General features: G+C 44.7%; 1 protein-coding gene and 1 long non-coding RNA gene across 3 annotated transcripts in view; both read left to right on the forward strand.

Moving 5' to 3' along the window:
- LOC123459287 overlaps nucleotides 1–12,017 on the forward strand; it is a 19,753-nt gene extending 7,736 nt beyond the window's left edge. The window contains exons 3-7 of one of the 2 annotated variants that reach the window (XM_045145118.1): nucleotides 1,474–1,613; nucleotides 8,666–8,753; nucleotides 9,966–10,016; nucleotides 10,740–10,874; nucleotides 11,741–12,017. In XM_045145118.1, the coding sequence (XP_045001053.1) occupies nucleotides 1,474–1,613; nucleotides 8,666–8,753; nucleotides 9,966–10,016; nucleotides 10,740–10,874; nucleotides 11,741–11,854 (528 nt within the window). In that variant the 3' untranslated portion in view covers nucleotides 11,855–12,017. Of the gene's footprint in view, nucleotides 1–633; nucleotides 806–1,473; nucleotides 1,614–8,665; nucleotides 8,754–9,478; nucleotides 9,534–9,965; nucleotides 10,017–10,739; nucleotides 10,875–11,740 lie in introns of those variants that run through there. The other variant, XR_006636192.1, reaches the window with a different exon arrangement.
- Nucleotides 12,018–16,658: 4,641 nt separating this feature from the next.
- On the forward strand, nucleotides 16,659–18,995 carry LOC123459289. The gene is made up of 2 exons (XR_006636193.1): nucleotides 16,659–17,741; nucleotides 18,753–18,995. It is a non-coding gene; the product is annotated as an uncharacterized LOC123459289 (long non-coding RNA).
- The last annotated feature ends 5,481 nt before the right edge of the window (nucleotides 18,996–24,476 follow it).

The following is a 24,476-nucleotide window of genomic DNA, read 5'->3' on the forward strand; positions in this document are numbered from 1 at the left end:
GTGAGACTCTCCCTTGGACAAAAAGATAAAATGAAGTATGGGTAGAGCTTAGTAATAGGACGGGTGCTTTTCATGTTCCTGGCCCTGGGTTTCATCCCTTGACAAAACAAGTTTTAAAACAAGCCAATACATCAGCAACCAAAACAGGCAACAAAATACATGGAGTCCGGGGCAATTAAAGGTGCTTGCCTGATGGTCGGGGTTTGGTTCCCCAGCACCCACACAAAGCCAGGTGCCAAGAGGCTCAGGCATCTGTGACCCCAGTGCACCTGCAACAGTGGGAGGCTGAGCCAGGAGAACCTAAAGCTTACTTGTTGTGGCAAGGGGCTCTCTCTCAAGAGCAGGTGGAACAGACACCTTGACGTTGTCTGCTGATCTCCACACATGCACTGTGGCATGTGCACACCCAGATACATACCCATACATGCATGCACAGGTAACTTTTTAAAAACACATATATAAATCTAGACATGTTTGTGTGAGAGTAGATAAATCGTGAAGTTGCACATTGGTTACCTTATGGGCTGGTGGTATGGAGCTGGGGTAATTGTGAGTTCTGTCACCTTTGTGGTGTTTGGCTTCTTACTACAAATATATGTGCATATATATTTATTTGTTTATCTTCTTACACAGAAAAAAAGAAAACATTAATCCCCTCCATATAATAAGCAGAGCCATAGCAAAACGAGATCCTATCTGTTGGATCCAGCGGTTGCTAGAATGCCATTCCTGGTACTATTGGCAATATTTAAACATCGGTCGGCACAATCCAATTTTGAACAGTGACCATTAGGACTTTCTCCTGGTGAGTTAAGTTAGTATTCCTCTAACTTTTTTCCAGAGGTCTGGTTACCTTTGGATCATCACATCAGATTCTTTCAGTTCAGTTTGAGCCCATAAAGGCAGTATGTAATTAATAGTTAGGTTTGGATTGGTGGGTCATGAATCACTTGAGAAGCTGAGGCAGGAGGGTTGCCATAAGTTTGAGGTCAGTCTGGGTGACATTGAGTTCAAGGGCAGCCTGGGATAGATCCTGAAACCCTGTCTCAAAAACAAATAAACAGCTTCCAGTTGTGATGGCAGCATAGGTACCACACCAAAGCAGCCTGGTGGGGAGGAGCCCATTAAAACTCAGCAAAATACACACTTTTTCTAAAAAGTGAGGTGGGAGGATTTCTGTGAGTTCGAGGCCAACCTGAGACTCCATTGTAAACACAGGTCAGCCTGGGCTAGAGTGAGACCCTACCTTGAAAAGCCCCCCCCCCAAAAAAAAACAAAAAAAAATAAATAAAAGAAAAATAAAAGTACCATTAGAGCTGGCTGGGGTGTAGTTTAGTGGTAGAGTTTCTCTAGCATGTATGAGGCCCTGGGCTTAAACTCCAGCATCACAAAAAAAATTCAAAGTAAAAACATTTTCATAATTAAAGAACTAACTTCTTTCCTCCTCTATTTGTGTGTGGCTGTGGGATTTAGGAGATACTCAAGGCTCTTCAGGATGTGACCATAAAGTGGGAAGAAACCAAGAAGAAAATAGAGACAGAAAAGAAGGAGTTTTTGCAAAAGGAGCAGGACCTGAAAACTGAAATTGAGAACCTGTGTGAGAAAGGCGGAAGGTAAATAAATGATGCTTTAAAAATAAAACCCTGCAATGGACGTGTGTTTTTGGATGTAAGGGGCCCATGTATTCTGTGGTGCTTTTTTTTTTTTTTTTTTTTTTTTTTTTTTGGGTTCATTTTGTTTGATTTTGAGATAGGGCCTCACTTTATCCTAGGCTGCCTTTGGAACTTACTCTGTAGCCTAGGCTGGCCTTGAATTCCCGGTGATCCTTCTACCTCAGTGGAGACTAAATGCATAAGCCATAAAACTAAATCCATTCTTTTTATTTGAAAAAGAAGCACACAAGTAATGATTTTCCAGTGGCTTGGTATTCTCAGTACCCTACGTTACACTTAATAAAGAAAAGTTCCAAAAGACAGTATCTGGAAATATTAAGGGGTTAGGGTTATAGCTCAGTGGTGGAAAACCCAAGAATACATTAGGACTGGGGTTAGTCCTTGATAGTCCCCCCACCTCCAAAAAGTCATATAGATAATGAGTTGGGGTGCAAGTATAATTAAGATTAGGGGGGTCGTTGGAGGGATGGCTTAACAGTTAAGGAGTTGGCCTGCAAAGCCAAAGGACCCAGGTTTGATTTCCCCAGGATGTAAGCAAAATGCACAAGGTGGCACATGCATCTGGAGTTCATTTGCAGTGGCTGCAAGCCCTGGTGTGGCCGTTCTCTCTCCCTCTCTCTCTCTCTCTCTCTCTCTCTCTCTCTCTCTCTCTCTCACTCTCTCACTCTCACTCTCACTCTCACTCTCTCTTTCTATCTTTCTGTCTCCCTCCCTCCTTTTCCTCTTTCCCTCTGACAAATAAATAAAAATAATTTTTTTTAAATGATTTTTTTTTTCAAGGTAGGGTCTCACTCTAGCCTAGACTTAGAATTCACTATGTAGTCTCAGGGTGGACTTAAACTCAAGGCAGTATTCCTACGTTGGCCTCCAGAGTGCTGGGATTAAAGGTGTGTGCCACCACACCCACCCATATTCAGGAGTTTGATGTGGGCCAGATGTGGTGTGCACAGCTTTAGTCCCACTGCTGGGGAGGCTGAGGTAGGAGGATTATGAGTTTCAGGCCACCGAGGTGATACAGAGTGAGCTTTAGGTCAGCGTGGGCTAGAGTGAGAGACCCTGTCTTTAAAAAAAAAAAAAAGAAGAAGAAAGAAAAGAAAAGAAGATTTTGATGTGCATTTAACACTTAATGCACTTGCTTTATAACATGAAGGGTTTTTTGTTTGTTTTTTGTTTTTCAAGGTAGGGTCTCACTCTGGCTGAGTCTGACTAGAATTAACAATTAACTATGTAGTTTCAGGGTGGCCTTTTTTGTTTTGTTTTTTGAGGTATGGTCTCACTCTAGCTCAGGCTGACCTGCAATTCACTGTGTAGTTTAAAGATAGCCTTGAAATCATGGGTATCCTTCTACCGCTGCCTCCCAAGTGCTGGGATAAATGCATGCACCACCACACCTGGCTGTAAAGAGAGAGAGAGAGAAAACAAAACAGGCAGAGAGAGAGAGAGAGAGAGAATGGTGGCACCAGAACCTTTGTAAATGAACTGCAGGTGCATGCACTACTTTGTGCATCTTGTTTACATAGGTCCGGGGGAGTCAAATCTGTGTCCTTTGGCTTCACAGACAAGTGCCTTAACTGCTAAGCCATCTCTCTAGCCTGAAGGGGTTGTTTTTTGTTTGTTTGTTTTTTCAGGTAGGGTCTCACTCTAGCCCAGGCTGACCTGGAATTTACTATGTAGTCTCAGGGTGGCTTTGAACTCAGTGCTCCTCTTACCTCTGCCTCCCAAGTGCTGGGATTAAAGGTGTGTGCCACCACACCCAGCCAAGGTTGTTTTTTATTTTATTTTTTTTAATTGACAACTTCCATAATTATATACAATATATCCCATAGTAATTCCTTCCCCCCTACTCCTGCTTTCCCCTCTCCATCATATCCCCTTCCCCTCTCAATAAGTCTCACTTTTTATTTTGATGTCATGATAGTTTTCTCACATTATGATGGTCTTGTGTATGTAGTGTCAGGCACTGTGAGGTCATGGATATCCAGGCCATTTTATGTCTGGGGGAACACTTTTTAAGGAGTCCTACACTTCTTTGGCTCTCACATTCTTCCCGCCAGTTCTTCTGCAATGGACCCTGAGGCCCTGAAGGTGTGATTGAGATTCAGTGCTGAGCACTCCTCTGTCATATCTTCTCAGCACCATGGTGCCTTTTGAGTCATCCCAAGGTCACTGCCCTCTGAAAAGAGAATGTTCTCTAACCAAAAGTGAGAGTAGCATTAATATATAGGTCTGAACATTAAGAGAAGTGCTTACAGGGCAGTTTGGTGAGCATAGTGTATACATGTAGCCAGACAGCAGCAGACATTACACCCCTAGGACTCATGACTTACCCCTGTTGTAGGTTTTCAGTTTCAGGGATATAGTCCTTCCCATGGAGTGGGCCTCCAGTCAAATTAAAGGGCAGTTGATTTTCCCCATAACAGACATTCTACTATTGCACCCATTGGCTCATTTGGCCTGGATGGCCAAATATAAGGCTGGCAGTGTCCACTGTTGAGTATCTCTACTGTTGATTTCTTTCCCATGGAACTGCATGCAGCATAGCTTTCTCCAGCTTTCTTTCAGCTGGTCTACATAGAGATGGTTTTTAGCTCAGCTCCAGCAGATTTTTCAGTGACCTTGCAGCCCAAGTATGTGGAGTCTTCAGCAATAGGGTCTTGCCATCTATTTCTTTTGGGAAGCCAAGGGCCTCTGCAATGGCCTGTAATGTTTTGGGGGGATCAGGGGCCTCCCTGGCCAACATCTCACAGAATGGTATCCCATCCCTGGCACTGCAAATTTACTACTATTAATCTACGGCTTCTGAGTGTTCTGTTGTCCCAAAAAGTAGGCTAGCTTCCATATGACTTAATTTATATCCTCTTAGATTTTGATTAGACCTCTCTAAGGGTTTTGGGTTTTGTTTGTTTTTGTGTTTTTCGAGGTAGGGTCTCACTCTAGCCCAGGCTGACCTGGAATTCACTATGTAGTCTTAGGCTAGCCTTGAACTTACAGTGATCCTCCTATCTCTGTCTCCCGAGTGCTGAGAGTAAAGGCATGTACCACCATGCCCAGCTACATACTTATTTATTGAGATCTCAGCTGTTGAAAATAGGTAAGAATACTGAGTGAAAGTAACAAGCTTACTTGCTGAGTCATTCTCCAAATATGAAAGAAATTAACTGTGGAACCTCCACATTACTGAAGGACGACTGATCCTGAGGAGGCTGAATGAGGAGGACGTGGGTCAGTTATCCATGGTGAGCATTTCCCAGCAGTTATGTATAGTTGCAGCTGTATGTTGTTGTGTCTGATGCTGACAAAGATCAGAACAACTTCGTCTTCCACGCAGCGTGACTTTTGCTGTTGTCTTCGCAGCTGCCACGGGAAGCTGAAGCAGAGGCATGGGAATGTAGCCATTTAGCACAAGCCACTTTAAAGAGGCGCCTTAAGAACAGATCTGTCAATTTGTCTAATCCCTGTGACAGGTTGTGTTTTGTACCTCACTCTGTAGCTCAACCCCTCCTTGAATTTTTGGCCATCGGCCTACCTCAACAGGATGAGATTGAAGGCATGTGCCACCATGCCTGTTCATAGTGTGCTCTTTTCACTCTTTACATACCTCTGACTATCTGATAGAATAGCTACAAGCGATGATTGATGCATTTTTAAGTTTTAATTGACAGCTTCCATAATCAAAGACAATAAATCATAATTCCCTCCCTACCCCCACTTGGAACCTCACAGATGTACCCTCCATCTTATCTCTCCCTATTTCAAGTAGTCTTTTATTTTGATGTCATCATCTTTTCCATTTATGAAGGTCTTGTGCAGGTAGTGCCAGGCACAGCAAGGTCGGGGATGTCCAGGCCATTTTGTGTCTGGAAGATTGCATTGTAATCAGTCCTACCCTTCTTTGGCTCTTGCATTCTTTCTGCCACCTCACCTGCAATGGATCTTGAGCCTTGGAAGGTGTGACTGAGATGTATCAGTGCTCAATGAAGAGCATTCCACTGTCACTTCTTCTCAGGACTATGGTGACTTTTGAGTCATGCCAGTGGTTACTGCTACAAGGAAAGCTTCTCTAGCCAAAAGTGAGAGTAGTGTTAATATATGTGTATCAACATTAAGGGGGCTGAAGAGATGGCTTAGCAGTCAGGGCGCTTTCCTGTACAGCGAAGGACCCAGGTTCGACTCTCCAGGACCCACATAAGTGAGATGCACGATGGGGCGCACACATCGGGAGTTCATTTGCAGTGGCTGGAGGCCCTGGTGCGCCCATTCTCTATCTCTACCTGCCTGTTTCTGTCTCTCTCTCTCTCTCTCTCTCTCTCTCTCTCTCTCTCAAATAAAACAAAATACTTTTAACATTAAGAAAAGTGCTTATCAGGCCAGGTGTGGTGGCGCAGGCCTTTATTCCCAGCACGCGGGAGGCAGAGGTAGGAGGGTGACTGTGAGTTCGAGGCCACCCTGAGAGAACAGTGAATTCTAGGTCAGCCTTGACTAGAGTGAAACTCTACCTTGAAAAACTAAAAAATAAATAAATAAATTTTTAAAAGAAAGAAAAAAGAAAAGTGCTTATAGGGTACTTTGGTGGGCATGATATATATATTTAGCCAGACAAAAGCAGGTGTTATTCCCCTAGGGCTCATCATGACCTCCCTAGCCTTAAGTTTTTTAATAGGTTTTCACTACCAGGCTTGTATTCCCTTCCATAGAGTGGGTCTCCAGTCCAATTAGAGAACAGTTGGCTTCCCCCATAATATACATTTATAAGCCGCTATTGCACCATTTGGCACAGGATCGATGTAATTATTATGATCTGTGGTCTTAAAGGTACAATTTTTTTTTTCTTTCTTTCTGTTGCCTTTAGTTTCCTGTTTTGTTGAGAGGGGAGGTAGAGAGTAGTGGGAACCTGACATCCTGGTGTGGAGCAGGTGAGGTAGAATGGAATGGACAGGTTGTTCTTTCCTGAGCTTGGTCCCATTGGGTAGAAGAGGAAGCCCTTCCTCAGAGGAAAGAGCAAGGCTGGGACTGAAAGAACAGGAGCTCCCTATAGGGGGAGGAGAGAGAGATGTACCTGGGCAGCAGGGTCCTCTGGATAAAAGTTCCATTTCAGGGCTGGGAGATAGCCAACTGGGTAAAGTACTTGAGGATCTGAGTTCAGTTCTGCAGAATGCACATAGAAAGACCTGGCACGGGCTCAACAGTTAAGGTGCTTGTCTTCAAAACCAAAGGACCCAGGTTCGATTTCCCCAGTAGCTGCATAAGCCAGATGCACAAAGGGGCACATGTGTCTGGAGTTCATTTGCAGTAGCTAGAGGCCCAGGTGTTCCCATTCTCTCTCTTTCAAATAAATAAATATAATATTAAAGGAATACCTGGCATTGTGGCATGTGCTTGCTATCTTAGCACTAGGAAGATGGAGATGGAATCTCTGGCTCACTGGCTAGCTAATCTATCCAAATCAGTAGGGTCTAGATTTGGCAAGGGCCCTGTTTCAGAGAATAAGTGCTCTCCCTCTGGCTTCCACATGCACATACCCACACACCCACCCACCCACACACACACACACAAGCCCCATTGGAGTGTGAAGCAGTGGCCCTGTTTGGTATGGACAACTGCATGCACACATGCTAGGTGGCCCCTCCTTGCACCTTGGCGAGACCCTACCAAAATAAACAACAACAAAAAAGAGACAAAGAATATTCCTTAGTGTTATACAACAAGGGAAGGAAAACAGTTCAAGCTACTTTAATTTTGATTAATTAATTATTATTATTATGATTATTATTATTTTAAAGGAAAGGTTTCACTGTAGCTCAGGCTGACCTGGAATTCACTGTGCAGTCTCAGGCTGTCCATGAACTTTCGGTGATCCTCCTACCTTTGCCTGCTGAGTGCTGGGATAAAGCGTGCGCCACCATACCCAGCTCAAGCTTCTTGTAAATTACAAGGTGAAAGCCTGGAGAGGTGGCTGAGCAGTTAAGGTGCTTGCCTGCAAAGCCTCAAAACCCAGGTTTGATTTCCCTAGTACTCAGGTAGTGCCAAACTTACAATGTGGCACATTTGTCTGGAGATTTGTTTGCAGTAGCTAGAAAACCTCTTGTACCCCTTCTCTATTTGCCTCGTTCTCTCTCTCAAATAAATAAATAAATAGAATATTTTTAAAAATTAAGTTACAGGTTGGAGAGATTGTTTAGTGGTAAAGCCAGAGGACCTCAATTCGAATCCCTAGGACCCATGTACGCCAGATTCACAAGGTGGCACGTGCATCCGGAGTTTGCTTGCACTGGTTGTAGGCCCTGGCACACACATCCTCTCTCTCTAATAAATAAATAAAATAAAATATAAAGTTGAGTTACAGGGTGAGAAGAGGGACAAAGTGGAGGATGGTAGCAGCTGCACAGCCATGAGCATTGGTAGACACCTGTCTGTGTTCATGTAGCCAGAACTGGCTTAACAAGTTGGGTTTGACCATGGCATCACACTGGCCTCCTGGCTCCAAATTCTTCCTGAAAGTGGCACAAATAGGCCTAAGGCACTCAGACACAAGGGGAGCCACATCATGGCAGGGAGGATCACAAACACATACCTGGGCACCAACATGCCATCCTAGCTCCCACAGCTCTCCTTGCCATTGCCAGCTCCTAGAATTACCCCTGTTGGAGCTGAAGGGAATGGGCCAGGCTTCTTCCTGGAAACACTAGGAGAAGATGGGAAGTTGGAATGGATCAGCTATACCGAGAGCAGAGGCCATTTCGTGGCCACGAAGACTGGGAGACACACGTACAAACAGGTGGCCCTGGTGACATAGAGAATGCTAGGCCTTGCACAGATAGAAGCAGAGGATCTGAGACTGTTGAGGTGTGATAGGACCCCAGGTTCTGTCTGTGGCCTTGGTCCTAGCTGTTGCCAGCTTGGCTAGTCTTGTTCATGGAGAGTTCCCATGGCTGCAAGGTCACCGAGCCTGGGGTAACTATCTGCAACATATTTTTTCTGTCTTTTCCTGGCAGCTTAACGTCCTGGTGGACACAGGAAGCAGTAACTTTGTGGTGGACGCTGCCCCCCACGTTTTCTGCATGGCTACCACCAGAGGCTGCTGTAAGTCCTGGGGAAAGCTGGGCATGGGAGACTTTCTTTTCTGAACAGAGTGAGAGGATGGAAAATAACTGCCTGCTGGGGAAGGGAAAGGAAAAGGAGTGGGTAACTTGAAGCAGCATAATTGGCATATTATAGGAAAGGATAAGTAGAGGGGCAGTTAAAAAGTAGAAGGTTGCAGACCACTGACTCCCGGAGAGGGGCCAGGAGGCATTTCATTCTAACAGGCTTCAGTGGTTAGTTATCTCCTGTGCTGTGTTCTCACTCAGAGGCCACTCTGGGTGACTTTGCACGGATTAAACATTCGAAGGCCTGGGTGTGGTGGTACACACCTGCAATGCTAGTCCTTGGGAGACTGAGGGCAAGATTGCTGAGGTTTCCTGGGCTGTCAGAAGACCCTATTTCAAAGAGCAGCCCCCCTCAAAAAAAAAAAAGATGCAAAAGCTGGGATGGAGAGATGGCTTAGACATTAAGGTGTTTGTCTGCAAAGCCAAAGGACCTTTGGTTCGATTTCCCAGGACCCACGTAAACCAGATGTACAAGGGGGTTCATGTGTCTGGAGTTTTTTTTTGTTTTTTTTTTTTTTTTGCAGTGGATGGAGGCCCTGGTACATACCCATTCTCTCTTTCTCTCTGCCTCTCTCTCTGTGTGCGTGTGTGTTTGCTTCTTTCCCTCTCTTAATGTCTCAAATAAAATAATATTTTTTTGTTTACTTTTACTTATTTGAGAGTGCCACAGAGAATGAGCACACCACGGCCTGCAACTACTACATGTGAACTCCAGGTGTGTGCACCACCCTGAGCATCTGGCATTTCTAAGCACTGGGGAATAGAGCCTTGAACTGGGGTTCTTAGGTTTCACAGGCAAGTGCTTAAATGCTAGGCCATCTCTCTAGCCCCCAGTTAAAAAAAATTATTTTTAAGATGCAAAGGAGGAATCTTCCCTTACTTCTTGGACCTGTATCAGGGACCATAGGCTAAACTGTCTCCTCCAGGTACAGCCCCAAGTCCTATAGGCTGGGTTCACCTCGGTGGTGGGGGAGCAGGGGTGACAATGATCTGGAGGGCTCCTTAGCAGTAAAAGCAGGGTGAGTGGACATCTAATGCTGGAGGCATCTCCGTACGAAGACGTGAAGAAGGATGGAGCCTTAGACCCCAATCTTTAACTTCTAGGGGGGAAAAAGCCCACCTTCATATTTCCCCTTTCCCTGTCTAGGGACACAGGGAGGATGGCGTGGCCAAGATCAGTGAAAGGGATTCATTCCAGGTGTGTATCCATGCCCTGCATAGTGGCGTGGTTAAACACAGCCAGAGCATCTCATGTTGACAGGCATGTTTTACTTCTGGTGTTCAACACCTGCCTACTCAGATGGAAAAAGAGAATGGGTATGCCAGGGGCGCCTTTGTGCATCTGGCTTATGTGGGTCCTGGGGAATAGATCCTCAAACCAGAGTCCTTAGGTTTCAAAGGCAAACGACTTAACCGCTAAGCCATTTCCCTAGGCCTTTTTTTGGTCTATTTTCGAGGTAGAGTCTGGCAGCTAGCCTAGAATTCACTATGTAGTCTCAGTGTGGCCTCAAACTCATGGCAGTCCTGTGCCTCCCAAGTGCTGGAATTAAAGGCATGTACCACCATGCCCAGCCTCATATTATTTATTTTTTTTATGTTTTTTTTTTTTTTTTTTTGGACAATGTTGAATGAATCTCCAGCAAGCAGAGAAATGAAACAGAAGCATATAACCAATTCATTCAACATTTATTGTGCTAGCTTGGTCTTAAATAACTTTCTACCCAAGCCTTTGTAATAAATAATCCTGGCTGTCTTCCCTTGAACATGTCTAAGAATTTAGAAATTCCCATGGGCCCTGATGGGATTAGAAGACATGGATGGGTCCAGTGTAGAGGGCCTTGCTACTGCAACCTTACTGCTTAGTTTTGAGTGGCCTGTTGGTCTGTTCTAGGACACAGATGCCTGCCTCTTTCTCTCTTAGATCATTGGGGGTATCGACCATTCACTGTACACAGGCAGTCTCTGGTACACACCCATCCGGCGGGAGTGGTATTATGAGGTGATCATTGTACGTGTGGAAATCAATGGACAAGATCTAAAAATGGATTGCAAGGAGGTAAGAAAACAGAAGGGGAGTCAAGTGGGGGAGAAGAGGCTGACCCATGGAGTGAGGGAGGACCTTGCAAAAGAGGTTGGGAGGACACAGTCATGGGACCTGTGAAGAGCTGAGTTTGGGATTTAAAGTCAGAACCCTAATGATCACACTGAACAGGCCCTGAGGTGTAGGGCCAGGGTCTGACAGAGCATTTTCAGAGACCACAAAGCTTACATTTTAGAGATGAAAACAGCATGGAACTAATTCCTGTTGGCTGTAAATTACTGCCTTACTTCATAACGTTGGACACGTCATTTGTGGGCAACACCATAAGTCAGAGTGAAGTCCCCAAGATCTGGAATTGACTTTGGCTCTGGCATTTCTAGTATTATGTGTCTATTTCCTTTTGTACAGAACAGAGCTTGTCCACATTGTGGAGGTCATAAACCTTCCAAGGAGCTAATCTCTGGGGTTGGCAGTATATGACAAGTGCTAATCATTTGTCTCCTTCCCTAGATTCTATGCATGCTAAATTAGAACAAATTGAAAATTAAAGACATTATATTAAGGCATGTTTACTTTAGATTTGCAGAATACCTGCACACCAAAATGATAACAGTTAACATTTCCTGAGTATCTTTTATCTGCCTGGCACCATTCTTAATTATTTTCAATATGTTGATGTATTGAATCCTTATGATAACCTCAGAAGTAGGTGCCATTATCATCATTTTAGAGAGGTGGAGATTGATGTATAGAAGTAAAGTAACTTGCTCAAGGAAGCACGTGTACAAAGGGCCAAGCTGAGGTTTCAATCCCAGCAAGACCCGCAGCTGTTGGAGCCTGGCACCACCACAGCTCTTCTCATCCTTTCCTCCCCTTCCTAGTACATCTATGACAAGAGCATCGTGGACAGTGGCACCACCAACCTTCGTTTACCTAAGAAGTGTTTGAAGCTGCAGTCAAGTCCATCAAGGCAGCCTCCTCGGTCAGTGGACTAAGAATGACACAGTATCAGGAAATCAGTGAGACACACATTCTTCAGCAAGCCAAGATGTCTGCACTTCGACCTTCCACTCAGAGCTCTTAAAACCTGTGCTTTATTGATGTGTGGTTCACCATACAATCCCCCAGTGCAGCTTTTTTTTTTTTTCTTTTGAGATAAGGAAGGCTCAGTTTAGCTACAGATGATTGGGCTTCTGTGTGAGAAGGAAAAAACTCAGTAGCAGAGGCCAGTAAGCTAAATACGAGATACAAAGGGAAGAGAAGGGAAGGGAGGAGGTACTTAATAGGTTGGTATTGTATATATGTAAGTAGAAGAATAGATTAATGGGGGTGAAAAGGCCCAAAGTGAGGTCAGGGGAGGAGATTGAGTAAAGGAAATGTGGAGGAAGTGCTAGTCACAATCGGAGAGGATATAAATAAATCAAATGGTATCCTTCAGTTTTGGACAATGGAACGCTCAGGAGCCATATATTGTTGCTAGAAGATTTTCAGTGCCAGGGATGGGATACCTTCCAGTGAGATGTTGGCCAGGGAGGTCCCTGATGCCCCAAAAACATTATAGGTCATTGCCGAGGCCCTTGGTTTGCCACCAGGAATAGATGGTAAGACCCTGTTGCTGAAGACTCCACATACTTGGTCTGCAAGGCCACTGAGAAATCCTGCTGGAACTAAGCTGATAACCTCCTCCATGCAGACCAACTGACAGAAAGCTGGAAGAAGCCATTCTACCTGTAGTTCAATGGGAGAAAGAGATACCACCAGTGAAGATACTCAACAGTGGACACTGCAAGCCTTGTCATTGCCGAGCCAGACCAAATGAGCCAGTGGGTGCAATAGTGGCACGGCTGTCATGGTGGACACCAACTGCCCTCCAGTTGGACTGGAGGCCTGCTCCAAGGGAGGGAATACATCCCTGATACTGAAAACTTAAAACAGGGATAGTCATGAGCCCTAGGGTTGTAACATCTGCTGATGTCTGGATACGTGTATATACTATGCCTATCAAACTGCCCAGTAAGCACTTCTTCATATGCATACCCATATATTAATGCTACTCTCACTTTGGATACAGAATCTTCTCTTTTCAGATGGCAGTGACCTTGGGACAACTCAGAAGGTATCATGGTGCTGGAAAGAAGTAACTAGAGTACAGAGTAACATCTCGATCACACCTTCCAAAGCTCAGGGTCTAATGCGGAAGAGGTGGCGGAAAGAATGTAAGAGCCAGAGGAAGGGTTCGACTCCTTACATCGTGCTCCCTCCAGACAAAAATTTGCCCTTGATATCCAAGACCTCATAGTGCCTGACCCTACCTACACAAGACCATCATAAGAGGAGGGAAGGATCATGGCATCCAAATACAGAAGAGACTTACTGAGATGGGGAGTGGATGTGATGGAGAGTGGAATTTCAAAGAGGAAAATGGGGGAAGGGAGGCTATTACCATGGGATATTTTTAATTTTCATTTATTTATTTATTTGAGAGCGACAGACACAGAGAGAAAGATAGAGGGAGAGAGAGAGAATGGGCGCGCCAGGGCTTCCAGCCTCTGCAAACGAACTCCAGACGCATGCGCCCCCTTGTGCATCTGGCTAACATGGGACCTGGTGAACCCAGCCTTGAACCGGGGTCCTTAGGCTTTACAGGCAAGCGCTTAACCGCTAAGCCATCTCTCCAGCCACGGGATATTTTTTATAATCATGGAAAATGTTTAATAAAATTGAGAGAAAAGAAACAACCAAAAACAGTTGATAGGGGGAAAGGATTTACTTTGGCTTATCCTCTCTAGGGGAAGCTTCCTGACTGCAGGTGAAAGGTGATAGAGCAAAGGCTGACCATCACCTCCTTGGCAACAGCACCAGCAGGAGTGTGAGCTGACTAACTGTTAAGCTAGGGCCACAAACCTCAAGTTCCCAATGCAAACAGCTAATCCAGTCTCTCTTATTTTTTTTTCTTTTAAATTTTTGGTATGTTCTTCCTCTGCCCAGGATTCACTATGTAGTCTCAGCCTGGCCTAAAACTCACAGTGATCCTCCTACCTCTTCCTCCTGAGTGCTGGGATTAAAGGCATGTGCCACCAATCTTGGCTTTTTTTTTTTTTTTTTTTTTTTTTTTAATAATCTTTTGGTAGGGTCTTGCTCTATCCCAGAATGACTAGGAATTCACTATGGAGTCTCAGGGTGGCCTCAAATAGCAATCCTAGACTTCCACCTCTTGAGTGCTGGGATTAAAGATGTGCACTACTACGCCCAGCCTGACCCAGCCTCCATAGTGGCAAGGGTTTCCAGCTAGATTGCCATCGTAATAGCTGAGTTTTGTTTGAATAAGGGGCTAGCTTTTTAATATAGTGTAATATTTTTGTTTATTTTCAAGGAGGGTGGGAGAGGAAGAGAATAGGCACACCAAAGCCTTTTGCTGCTGCAAAAAACCTAGATTTTAGTCAGGCTTGCTATAATGCTAGCTATCTGTAAAGTGTGGCTGGAGGATTTCAAGTTCAAGGCCTGCCTGAGCTATGAAATCAGCTTAAGCCAGTCTGATCAACACAGAGAGACCTTGTCTTGGAACTGAAGATACGGTTCAGTGGTAAAAAGCACTTGCTTGCAAAGACTAATGGCCCAGTTTCAATTCCTGAATACCCACATAAAATCAGATGTACAAAGAAGCACATGTGTCTGGAGTTCCTGGCATGTCTATTCTCTCTATTTCTGCCCTAATCTTTATTATTTCTTCCCGTCTACTACTTTTTGGTTTGCCTTGTTCTTCTTTTTCCAAGGCTTTAAGGCGAAGCATTAGGTCGTTTACTTGCGACCTTTCTAATTTCTTAATATAGGCACTTAAGGCTATAAATTTACCTCTTAGAACTGCCTTCATTGTGTCCCAGAGATTTTGGTATGTTGTGTTCTCATTATCATTTGACTCTATAAATTTTTTGATTTCCTTTTTGATTTCTTCGTTGACCCACTCATCATTTAGTAGTATATTGTTTAGTTTCCATGATTTTGTGTATGCTCTATAGCCTTTCTTGCTACTGATTTGTAGTTTAATTCCATTGTGGTCAGATAGAATGCAAGGAATTATTTCAATTTTCTTGAATTTGTTAAGATTTGCTTTGTGTCCTAATATATGGTCTATTTTAGAGAATGTTCCATGTACTGCTGAAAAGAATGTATATTCTGCAGCCTTTGGATGAAATGTCCTGTATATATCTGTTAGGTCCATTCCTTCTATGACCTCATTTAGTCCAGATGCCTCTCTGTTTATTCTTTCCCTGGATGACCTGTCAATTGATGAGAGTGGGGTGTTAAAGTCACCCACCACCACTGTGTTTGGTGTTATCTGTGACCTTAGTTCTAGTAGTGTTTGTTTGACGAATTTGGGAGCCCCCATGTTAGGTGCATATATGTTTAGGATTGTAATGTCCTCCTGTTGGAGTGTGCCCTTAATCAATATAAAGTGACCTTCCTTATCTTTCTTGACTAACGTCGGACTAAAGTCTACCCTGTCTGATATTAGGATAGCAACCCCTGCTTGTTTTCTAGGCCCATTTGCTTGAAACACCGTCTTCCAACCTTTCACCCTAAGATAATGTCTATCCTTTGTAGAAAGGTGAGTTTCTTGGAGACAACAAATTGTAGGATCCTGCTTTTTAACCCAGTCTGCAAATCTATGTCTTTTCGTTGGGGCATTGAGACCATTGATATTAAGAGATATTATTGAAAGGTGTGTATTTATGTTTGCCATTTGTGTGTGTGTGTGTGTGTGTTACTTGTTCTACCTGTGCTTTCTTCTGTTAACTGGTATTTGAGTATACCTGGTTTTTTCTAGGTTCCTTATATGTGTGCTTTTAAAATACTGGTAGATTCTAAAATTTAACTAAACACTGTACACATTCAATCAAAAACAGCCCCGAGTATGTATGCAAGAGTAGTTATTATAATGACCAGATCCTCTATCAACAAAGAGGTTTAGATTTCTGTTCTGTTGAGGTATCCAAGTCAGCTTGTGACCAAGTGAGTCCCTTCCCTGGTGCAATCCCAGTTACCTTGGGTGATTGTGGTCTCAGTCAAGTTGCTGCCTGGGTCGTCAGGCTGCTGTTCTGATTTCTGGAGCTGGGCACTTGCTTTTCCTACGGGACAAACTGAGCCGCTGCTGCTGCCTCTGCTGCTGTTGTAGCTGCCACCACCGGAGGCACCACCGCTGCTGAAGCTGCCGCTGCCGTGTCCACCGCCGCTGCTCCGCCCGAAGCCGCTGCTGCGGGATCTGCCGCCACTGCCGCTCCTGGGTCCGCTGCTGCTGGGGCCGCTGGTACCAGTGCTGGAGCCGCTGAAGTTTCTGCCGAACTCTGCTCCTGCTTGGGTCCTGCTGTCAGCCCAAGTTGGCGTGGCCGGGTCCCGGGCCGCTTCTGTGTTCGCTGGAGCTGGGTTCAGGCGGTGGGGTAGGGGAGGGAGCCGCGGCTGCTCTGGTTGTATCGCTGTTCCACGTGTGCTTCTACCTCGCGGTCTGCTCCTCCCTCCGTTGCTTGCTGCCGCTCTCCCCTCACGTTTTCCGAGTTGCGGAGAGCGCGGCGTGAGGGGAAAATCCCGCACCTGGCTTGTCCTGCGGCTCGAGCCGAGAGTCCGGCGGCTTTCTGCCACACCGCGGCTGCGGCGGTTGGCCGAGCTGCCGCGGAGCCGCTGTTCCCGCCTGTGCAGGCTCTGGATGCTCTATAACTCTTCTACTTCTCCGCTGCCGCCTCAATTTCCTATACACCTCACTTTTTAGTAAAAGTGTGTATTTTGCTGAGTTTTTTTGGTCTTTTTTCCCCCCTAAGCTGCTTTGGCGTGGTACCTACGCCGCCATCTTAACCCTGCTTTCTTTTTCTGATGTAGGGTCTCACTCTACTTCAGGATGACCTGGAATTCACTATGTAGACTTAGGGTGGCCAGATTAGAAATAATGTGCACAGTGAACTCACCTACTCAATAAATTCAACAAGCATTGCTAAATAAAAATGGATGTGGGAAAATAAGTCAAAAATATTATAGAGAAATTGAGGGGTAATCCTTGAGTCTTATTAAAACTTTAATTTTTCTTTTTATTCATTTGAGAAAGAGACAGAGAGAAGCAAAGAGAGAATGGGCACATCAGGGCCTCTAGCCATCCAAAGGAACTCCAGATGCATGCACCCCCTTGTTGTTCTGGCTTACGAGGGTCCTGGGGAGTTGAACCAGGGTCCTTTGGCTTTGCAGGCAAATGCCTTAACCGCTAAGCCGTCTCTCCAGCCCTGAGTCTTATTTTTAATTCCCTGCACCCTCCACGCCAGGGTCTCATGTAACCTGGGATGGCCTCAAACTTGCTATATGGTCCAGGATGACCTTGAACTTCTGGTCTTTCCCTGACTCCACTTTCCAAGTGTGTATGATCACAGCTAACTTTTTGTGGCTCTATGCAGTGTTGGGGACCAAACTCAAGGTATTGTGCATGATGGGCAAATACTGTAGCAACAAATGAGCTGGGCGCAACACAGGGAGTTAAACCAACTACTTGGAGGGCAAATTCATTCTAACACCAAGAGGAAAACAGCTCTTAATCCTAGACTGCCACCTGCTGGTTAGCAATGAACTAAAAATATCTGGGCGTTTTCATGTCTCCCATAATGGGGGGAAAACTGATAGAAGTTTAAATTATCTCAAATAAATAACATTATAACAAATAACATAAATTTTGACTAACCCTCCTCCCACCCCCCTTCTCCATCATCCCTTCCTCTGACTACACTTTGTTTTCATGTATTTTAGACAGAAAATGGGCCTCCTGCTGCTGCAAGTGAACTCCAGACATGTACCACTATGTAGCTGGCTTTATATCAGCATTGGGAAATGGAACCCAGGCCAACAGACTTTGTAAGCAAATGTCTTTAACCATTAAGTAGACAAGGTGCTCAATAGCTTTGTCCAGTTCTGGAGGGCATCCAGGACTTAGTATGTACTCATGCCAGGAATGGAAATATCACATTACAGAGTATTACCTCATAAAAGTACCTTTATTCAAGCCAGGGTTGGTGCTGCACACTTTTTAATCCCAGCACTTGGGATCCAGAGGTAGGAGGACCACTGTGAATTCGAGGCTCCCATGAGACTACATAGTGAATTCTAGGTCAGCCTGGGCTACAATGAAGCCCTACATTGAAAAACAAAACAAAACAAAAAGTGCCTTTCATAGACATCCTAGCCAGGTATACATTGGCTTGGATACAAAAGAGTAGAATGAACAGACAGAGCTCATGGACAAATTCTATGATCAGTGCCTCCTATGTTTTACAAACCAGTGATTAGTATTAGTGCTATGCCACAATGATAGTTCTCTAGAGAGAATGCTGTATTAATACCCTTCTGCTCCAAAATGAGTGTGTGCACAAGCACATGCACACACACACACACACACTCACACGATTCCAGAATTTGCTAGACAGGTGGTATCATTTGGTGGCTAAAGAATTAACCTTACTTCCATAATGACATGGTGTTGACATATCCTGCTCATGGTCCTTGTCAGTGCCAGGTCCTGGGGTGCTGAGTATTGCCACCTTTAGTAAAAGTGCTATTCCAAGTCGGGAGTGGTGACGCACGCCTTTAATCCCAGCACTCGGGAGGCAGAGGTAGGAGGATCGCCGTGAGTTCAAGGCCACCCTGAGACTACAGAGTTAATTCCAGGTCAGCCTGGACCAGAGTGAGAACCTACCTCGAAACCCCCCCCCCCAAAAAAAAAAAGTGCCTATTCCTTGATTGAGATAGAGGTATTTGTCTGAGAAGGTTCCAGATCCAGTGGAGCTTCTTAATAAGCTACTGCTCATCCTGTCCTGGTGTGGTGTGGAGGCCTATGAAACCCAGCTGGGTCATCATTTTGTCCACTAGGTGTGCTGGGCATCAAAGTGAGGACATGCTGCTCTGGGACCCCAGTGGCAAGATTGCCCATAAGAAGCCCCTGTCTGACCGCATGACCATCGTGGAACCCAAAGATGAGATCCTTCCCACAGCCCCCTTCTCAGCCATGTCTCAGCCAGTTCCTACATAATAGCAAGGTCTTGACCACTGCAGGTGGAGGCTGGATATTGCTCTGTAAAGACATTTAATAAAATCTTGCACAAAGAAAAGTAACTCTAGCATCAGAAAGTCTTAGGTTCCAACTGTACACTCATTTTTATTGTAATACTAGCCAAATTATAGAATTAGCCTGGGTGCCCAAAGATGGGAGTATGAATAATGAAAATGTGGTATGTACGTACAATGAAGTATTATTTAGCCATAAAGAAGAATAAAACCATGCTATTTACAGGGAAATGGATAGAACTGTAGATGATCATGTGTAGCAAAATAATCCAGCCCCCCTAAGACACATACTGAACATTTTCTCATACATGTAGAATCTAGATTAAAGAGGGGCATGAAATTAGCTCTTTTTGTAGACAATGTCTCATGTAGCCACACTAGTTACAAATTTTTATGCAGCTGAAGATAACCTTGATACTACTGCATCCTCAGTGTTGGATTACAAGTGTTACTTGCTATTCTTAACATATACAGATTATAAACAACAAGAAACAGGGCTGGAGAGGTGGCTTAACAGTTAGGGTGCTTGCTTGTGAAGCCAAAGGACCCCGTTTCAATCCCCCATGACCCATGTAAGCCAGATGTACAAGGTGACACATCTGTCTGGAGTTCATTTACAGCAGGTGAAGGGCCTGGCATGTCCATTTTATCCTTATATGCCTCTCTTTCCCTTTCTTCCTCTCTCCCTCAAATGGAATAAAATAAAAAGCTAAAATAACAATAAACAAGTAGAGGTGTAGGGAGAATGGGCAGGAGGGTTAAGGGAAAGAGATGGAAGAACAAATAGTAAAAATGAAGCTTCCAAGCAACCCTTGCTCAGAAGAGGCTAGTTTTCTGACTAGTCATAAAGGCTTACAAAAACCTTCCAAAACTGAAGCTCAAAAGGTTGGTTGGTTGTTTGTTGTCTTTTAAATTTGAGGCAAGCCCACCTGAATGCCCTTTGTATGTGAGAGAGGAGGAGAGAGACGTAGAGTTGATGTGCCAGGACCTCCAGCCACTGCAATGAAACTCCAGATGTGTGCACCACCCTGTGTGCATGTGCCACCTTGCATGCTTGTGTGAATGTGCATTAGGAGTACATGGGACATGGAGAGTCAAACATGAGTCCTTGAGATCATATTTTTAAAAAATGAAGGTCAGCTAATTTGCACATCTGTGCAAGCATGCAGGCCTTAGGATGCCCGAGACAGCCAGAGTTGGACTCTCTAGATCCCATGTAAACAGGTGGACATAGTCATGCACACCCGTAACCCATTCCCACAGAGGAGACCCAAGCATTGTCAAAGTCCTGCAAGTGTTGGAATCTGCAAGAAACTGGCTCAAAACATAGACTGGATAGACGTGTGCTGCAGAGCTGTTGCACTGCAGCCACTGCAGCAAGTGTCTCCTGACACAGGTGAGTGTGTGAGGTGCCACATGACAGTACACCCACACCATACCACATAAACACCCACACACACAAAAGAAATATCACCACGTGTGATCTCTTTATATTTCTGCTCTGCAGCCTGGATAAACATATCTCCCTTTTTGTTGTTTTTTATTTCTCTGAATGGTTTATTCTTACTGTTTTGAGAAAAGGTCTCATGTACCCAAGGCTGGCCTTGAACACTTGTTCCTCATGCCCCCACCTCCCAAGTGCTAGGACCACAAGTGTGTACTACCACACTCAGCACTATCCCCTTTTAAACAAATGTTGTTGCAGTCTGGTTCACATTGCTGGTAGAAATCACCCAACCAAGAGTAGCTTCTGGGAAAAAGATTTATTTTGGCTTACAGGCTTGAGGGGAAGCTTCACGATGGCAGGGGGAAACGATGGCATGAGCAGAGGGTGGACATCACCCCCTGGCCAATATAAGATGGACAATAGAAACAGGAGGGTGTGCCAAACACTGGCAAGGGGAAACTGGCTTTAATACCCATAAGCCGGCCCCCAACAATACACTCCCTCCAGGAGGCATTAATTCCCATATCTCCATCAGCTATGAACCTAGCTTTCAGAACACCTAAGTTTATGGGGGACACCTGAATCAAACCACCACAAATGTAGTTACTTCTCTTTGTTCTCCTTTCTGCAAAAGAAAGTCTGTCCTTGACTCAGGAAAGCCAAGGTAGGAGGATTGCAGGTTAAAGCATAGCCTGAGCTGCATAGCTAAACCCTATCTCAAAAAAGTTGTTGCTCCACACGAAGGCAAACCCTCCTGCATGCATTTGTAATTTTATCCTTTTCTCTCTTAATCATTCTTCAAATTCTTAATCTTGCTATCCACATCTTCTTACCAAGATTTAAACATGTTCAAGCCTCTTGGATTAAAACAGATGGCCCTCTGCTCAAACTTACATTCTTCATAGCCCCTGATCCTTTCTATCCCTTCCAAAATCAACACAATAAAATTAGTATTATGAGTTTTTGTCAAAGAAAACTAGAATAATACAATGTATAAAGATACAGTGTATCCTTAAGACCAGTCACTCAGTCTCAAGATTCTGTCAAATGCCAAACAGGGTTCTAGATAGTGAGTGGTGCTTACATTCCCTAGCCATAACCTAGAACTTGGGTGCCTTGCTCCTACTCCAGTGAGGCTTTCCCTCAGGGGCTTGCCTTGACCTGATGGCTGAATGCAGCAGACTCTTTTGTCTTTGTAGTGGCCTCTTGGCTATGTTGCCCTTTGAATTCTCTTTCTTTTCTTTCTCGCTTTCCCTTTTTCTTTTTTCTTTTTCTTTCTTTCTTTTCTTTTCTTTTTTTTGAGGTAGGGTCTTACTCTGGTCCAGGCTGAATTAGACTTACCTATGTAGCCCTCAGGTCGGCCTCAAACTCATGGTGATCCTCCTATCTCTGCCTCCGGAGTACTGGGATTAAACGTGTGTGCCACTACGCTTAGCTTGGTTTCTTTTGCTTGCTCATACATCCCATTTCCTCCTCAGTTGTCAAAGTGTGGTGCTTTTAACTTGCCATCGGTGGCACTCAGCATGGTCATGCAAAGGAAGTCCATGGAAAGCAAGCCTTCCCCAGGAGCACACGCAATTTGTTGCAAAAAATAAATTGGGGTCAATAACAAATGCAAAACTTTTCAACATTTAGTAAGAGGCTACAGTTTCATGGAAGCAACTGCCAAGAGCATGACCATGGGGCACCCAGTGCAGAAATCAGATACAGGCTTGAAACCCCAGCTATTTAGGAGCTAAGGCAGGAGGGTCACAAGTTCAAGGCCTGCCAGACTGTAGCAATGATGAGCAGTTGTATGAGACCCAGGCATGTTCTGGCTTTGTTTGCCTGGCTTTGCCTTCAGCCATGCAGAACAGGGTCCATCTCTGACACCTGCTGTCAGGCTGCTGGGACAATTTCACTGTGTGGGCATGCATTTGCAATCCCAGTCTACTTCAAATCTCTCTCATATGATTTAAAACTGCCCCACCCCACTTATATTATGCTGAGAAAAATACAAACACATTGAATACATCCTTTGAGGATACACTCAGTGAAATACAAACTGGAAAAAATGACCTAGAACAAGACACTATAGCAGCTCAAAGACAGGAGAGAGAAGTATGGGTCACAGGTCTCAACCTGAAGGTTGAGAGGTTGTCAAAGTCCAGGTTAATGCTTATAATGAGGCCAAGTATAAAATTAGGGGCACTCAGTGAAGGGCACAGAGACAAGGGGTTAAGTGCAGTGCCAAGGCAGAGCAGGAAAGCCTTCTGTGTCCAAGACAATGGAGCTTCGCTTCACCCGGGTGCACATGTCCATGAAGAAGGCTCACTCATCTCAACTTCCCCACAGCAACTTGTGTTCCCCTTTCTCTCTGCACTCTTCTCCTCCATGAGCTTCTGAGTACCCTGGTCAGATGCTGCCAGACATGTCACTTTTCATTGCTGGAGGTCCTTTCATGATCATCTCGCTTGTCACCCTTCTCTGCGGGGTACAGTCATGTCTTTTAATCTTTTGCTTCTGCATTGTCTTCTTGTGAATCCATTGAAGACCACCTCTGATTTTCAGCTTAATCAGAATGCTGGACCACATTCTTTAAAAAATATTTAATTATTTATCAGAAAAAGAGAGAGGGAAGAAAAAGGGGCATGCCAGGACCTCTAGGCACTGTAAACTAACTTCAGATACATGAGTCACCTTGTACATCTGGCTTTATGTGGGTACTTGGAATCAAACCTGGGTCTTTAGGCTTTTTAGGCAAGCATCTTAAGCCATGAGCCGCCACCTCCATTCCTGAACCCCATTCCTTTTTTCTTTTTCTTTATTTTTTATTTTTCTTTTTCTTTTCTTTTTTTTTTTTTTTTGGAGGTAAGGTCTCACTCTGGTCCAGGCTGACCTGGAATTAACTCTGTAGTCTCAGGGTGGCCTTGAACTCATGGTGATCCTCTGACCTCTGCCTCCTGAGTGCTGAGATTAAAGGCGTGCGCCACCACGCCCGGCAGTTTTTCTTTTTCTTTTATTAGTTATGTATACAGCGATGTTCATACCATCGTTAGCCTCCTCCCTGTCATTCCCACTCTATAGGGACCCTTCTTGCTGGGTTGTGTGGATCGTGCATTGTGGGGTTAGTCATCAGTTATGGGTAAGAGGCAATGTCTCTGTGCATAATATCCCAACATGTGGCTCTAACAATCTTTTCACCCCCTCTTCCCCAAATTTCCCTGAGCCATGTTGGGTTCATTATAGGTCTACTTCAGTGATGAGGTCTTGGGAGCCTCTGTGTCTCTGGATATCTGGTTTGGTAGGAGTTGAATGTTCTGACTATCTCCTTCACCCTTATGCTTGCCCAAGTTCTCCAAGAAAGCAACACTCTTGCTCATTTTGCCAATTACTCTTGGGTTCAGCTGGGGCCTTGGTGAGGTGTGAAGTGCTGATTCTGTCCTCAGGATCTGCATCCACGTGAAAAAGACAAGTAAATTCTCCAATGGAGAGTGAAGTCAGTACCATATAAATGGGATAACCATTATGATTTTTAGAGAGAATTTAATAGGTGTAGGCCCTGTTGTAGCCACGATTGGTCGGAGCCTGGTAATGGAAAACAGGCTTGTGTGGGGAACATATTTCTAACTTGTTTCCCAGCTGCAGCTATGGGTTCCATTCCACTGAGCAGATCACTTAGCCAACTCGAGAGCAGTACATTACCCACCATGGCTGTGTGCCACTATTGCGCTTGTGTGAGCATCACGTCACGTTGGTTGCTGCTGAGTAGCTTAGACCGTAAGTTGTTGGGAGAGATACTGGTCATTTTCTCCCAGTTGCTCATGTAGCACCTTCTGGCAATAGACAAACTAACTGTCCAGAGACTGACTGTCTTCCAGATTCCAGCCAGGTCACTCCATGTTCCATACCAATAGCATGTAGCATGTTCAGCAGTAGGGTCTTACCACTAACCTTTGGTGGGTCATCAAGTACTCTGACAGAAGTCGATCTATCGGGAAACCTTGTAGGTCTCTCTGATCAATAGCTCATTGTGGATGTTAACCACATGCTATTCCTGGGAGTTACAGGTCAGCGCCAAGGAAGAGAAGGACAAAAAAAAA

The sequence above is a fragment of the Jaculus jaculus genome, chromosome 3 (genome assembly GCF_020740685.1).
Source record: "Jaculus jaculus isolate mJacJac1 chromosome 3, mJacJac1.mat.Y.cur, whole genome shotgun sequence".
In the NCBI taxonomy this organism is placed as follows: Eukaryota; Metazoa; Chordata; class Mammalia; order Rodentia; family Dipodidae; genus Jaculus; species Jaculus jaculus.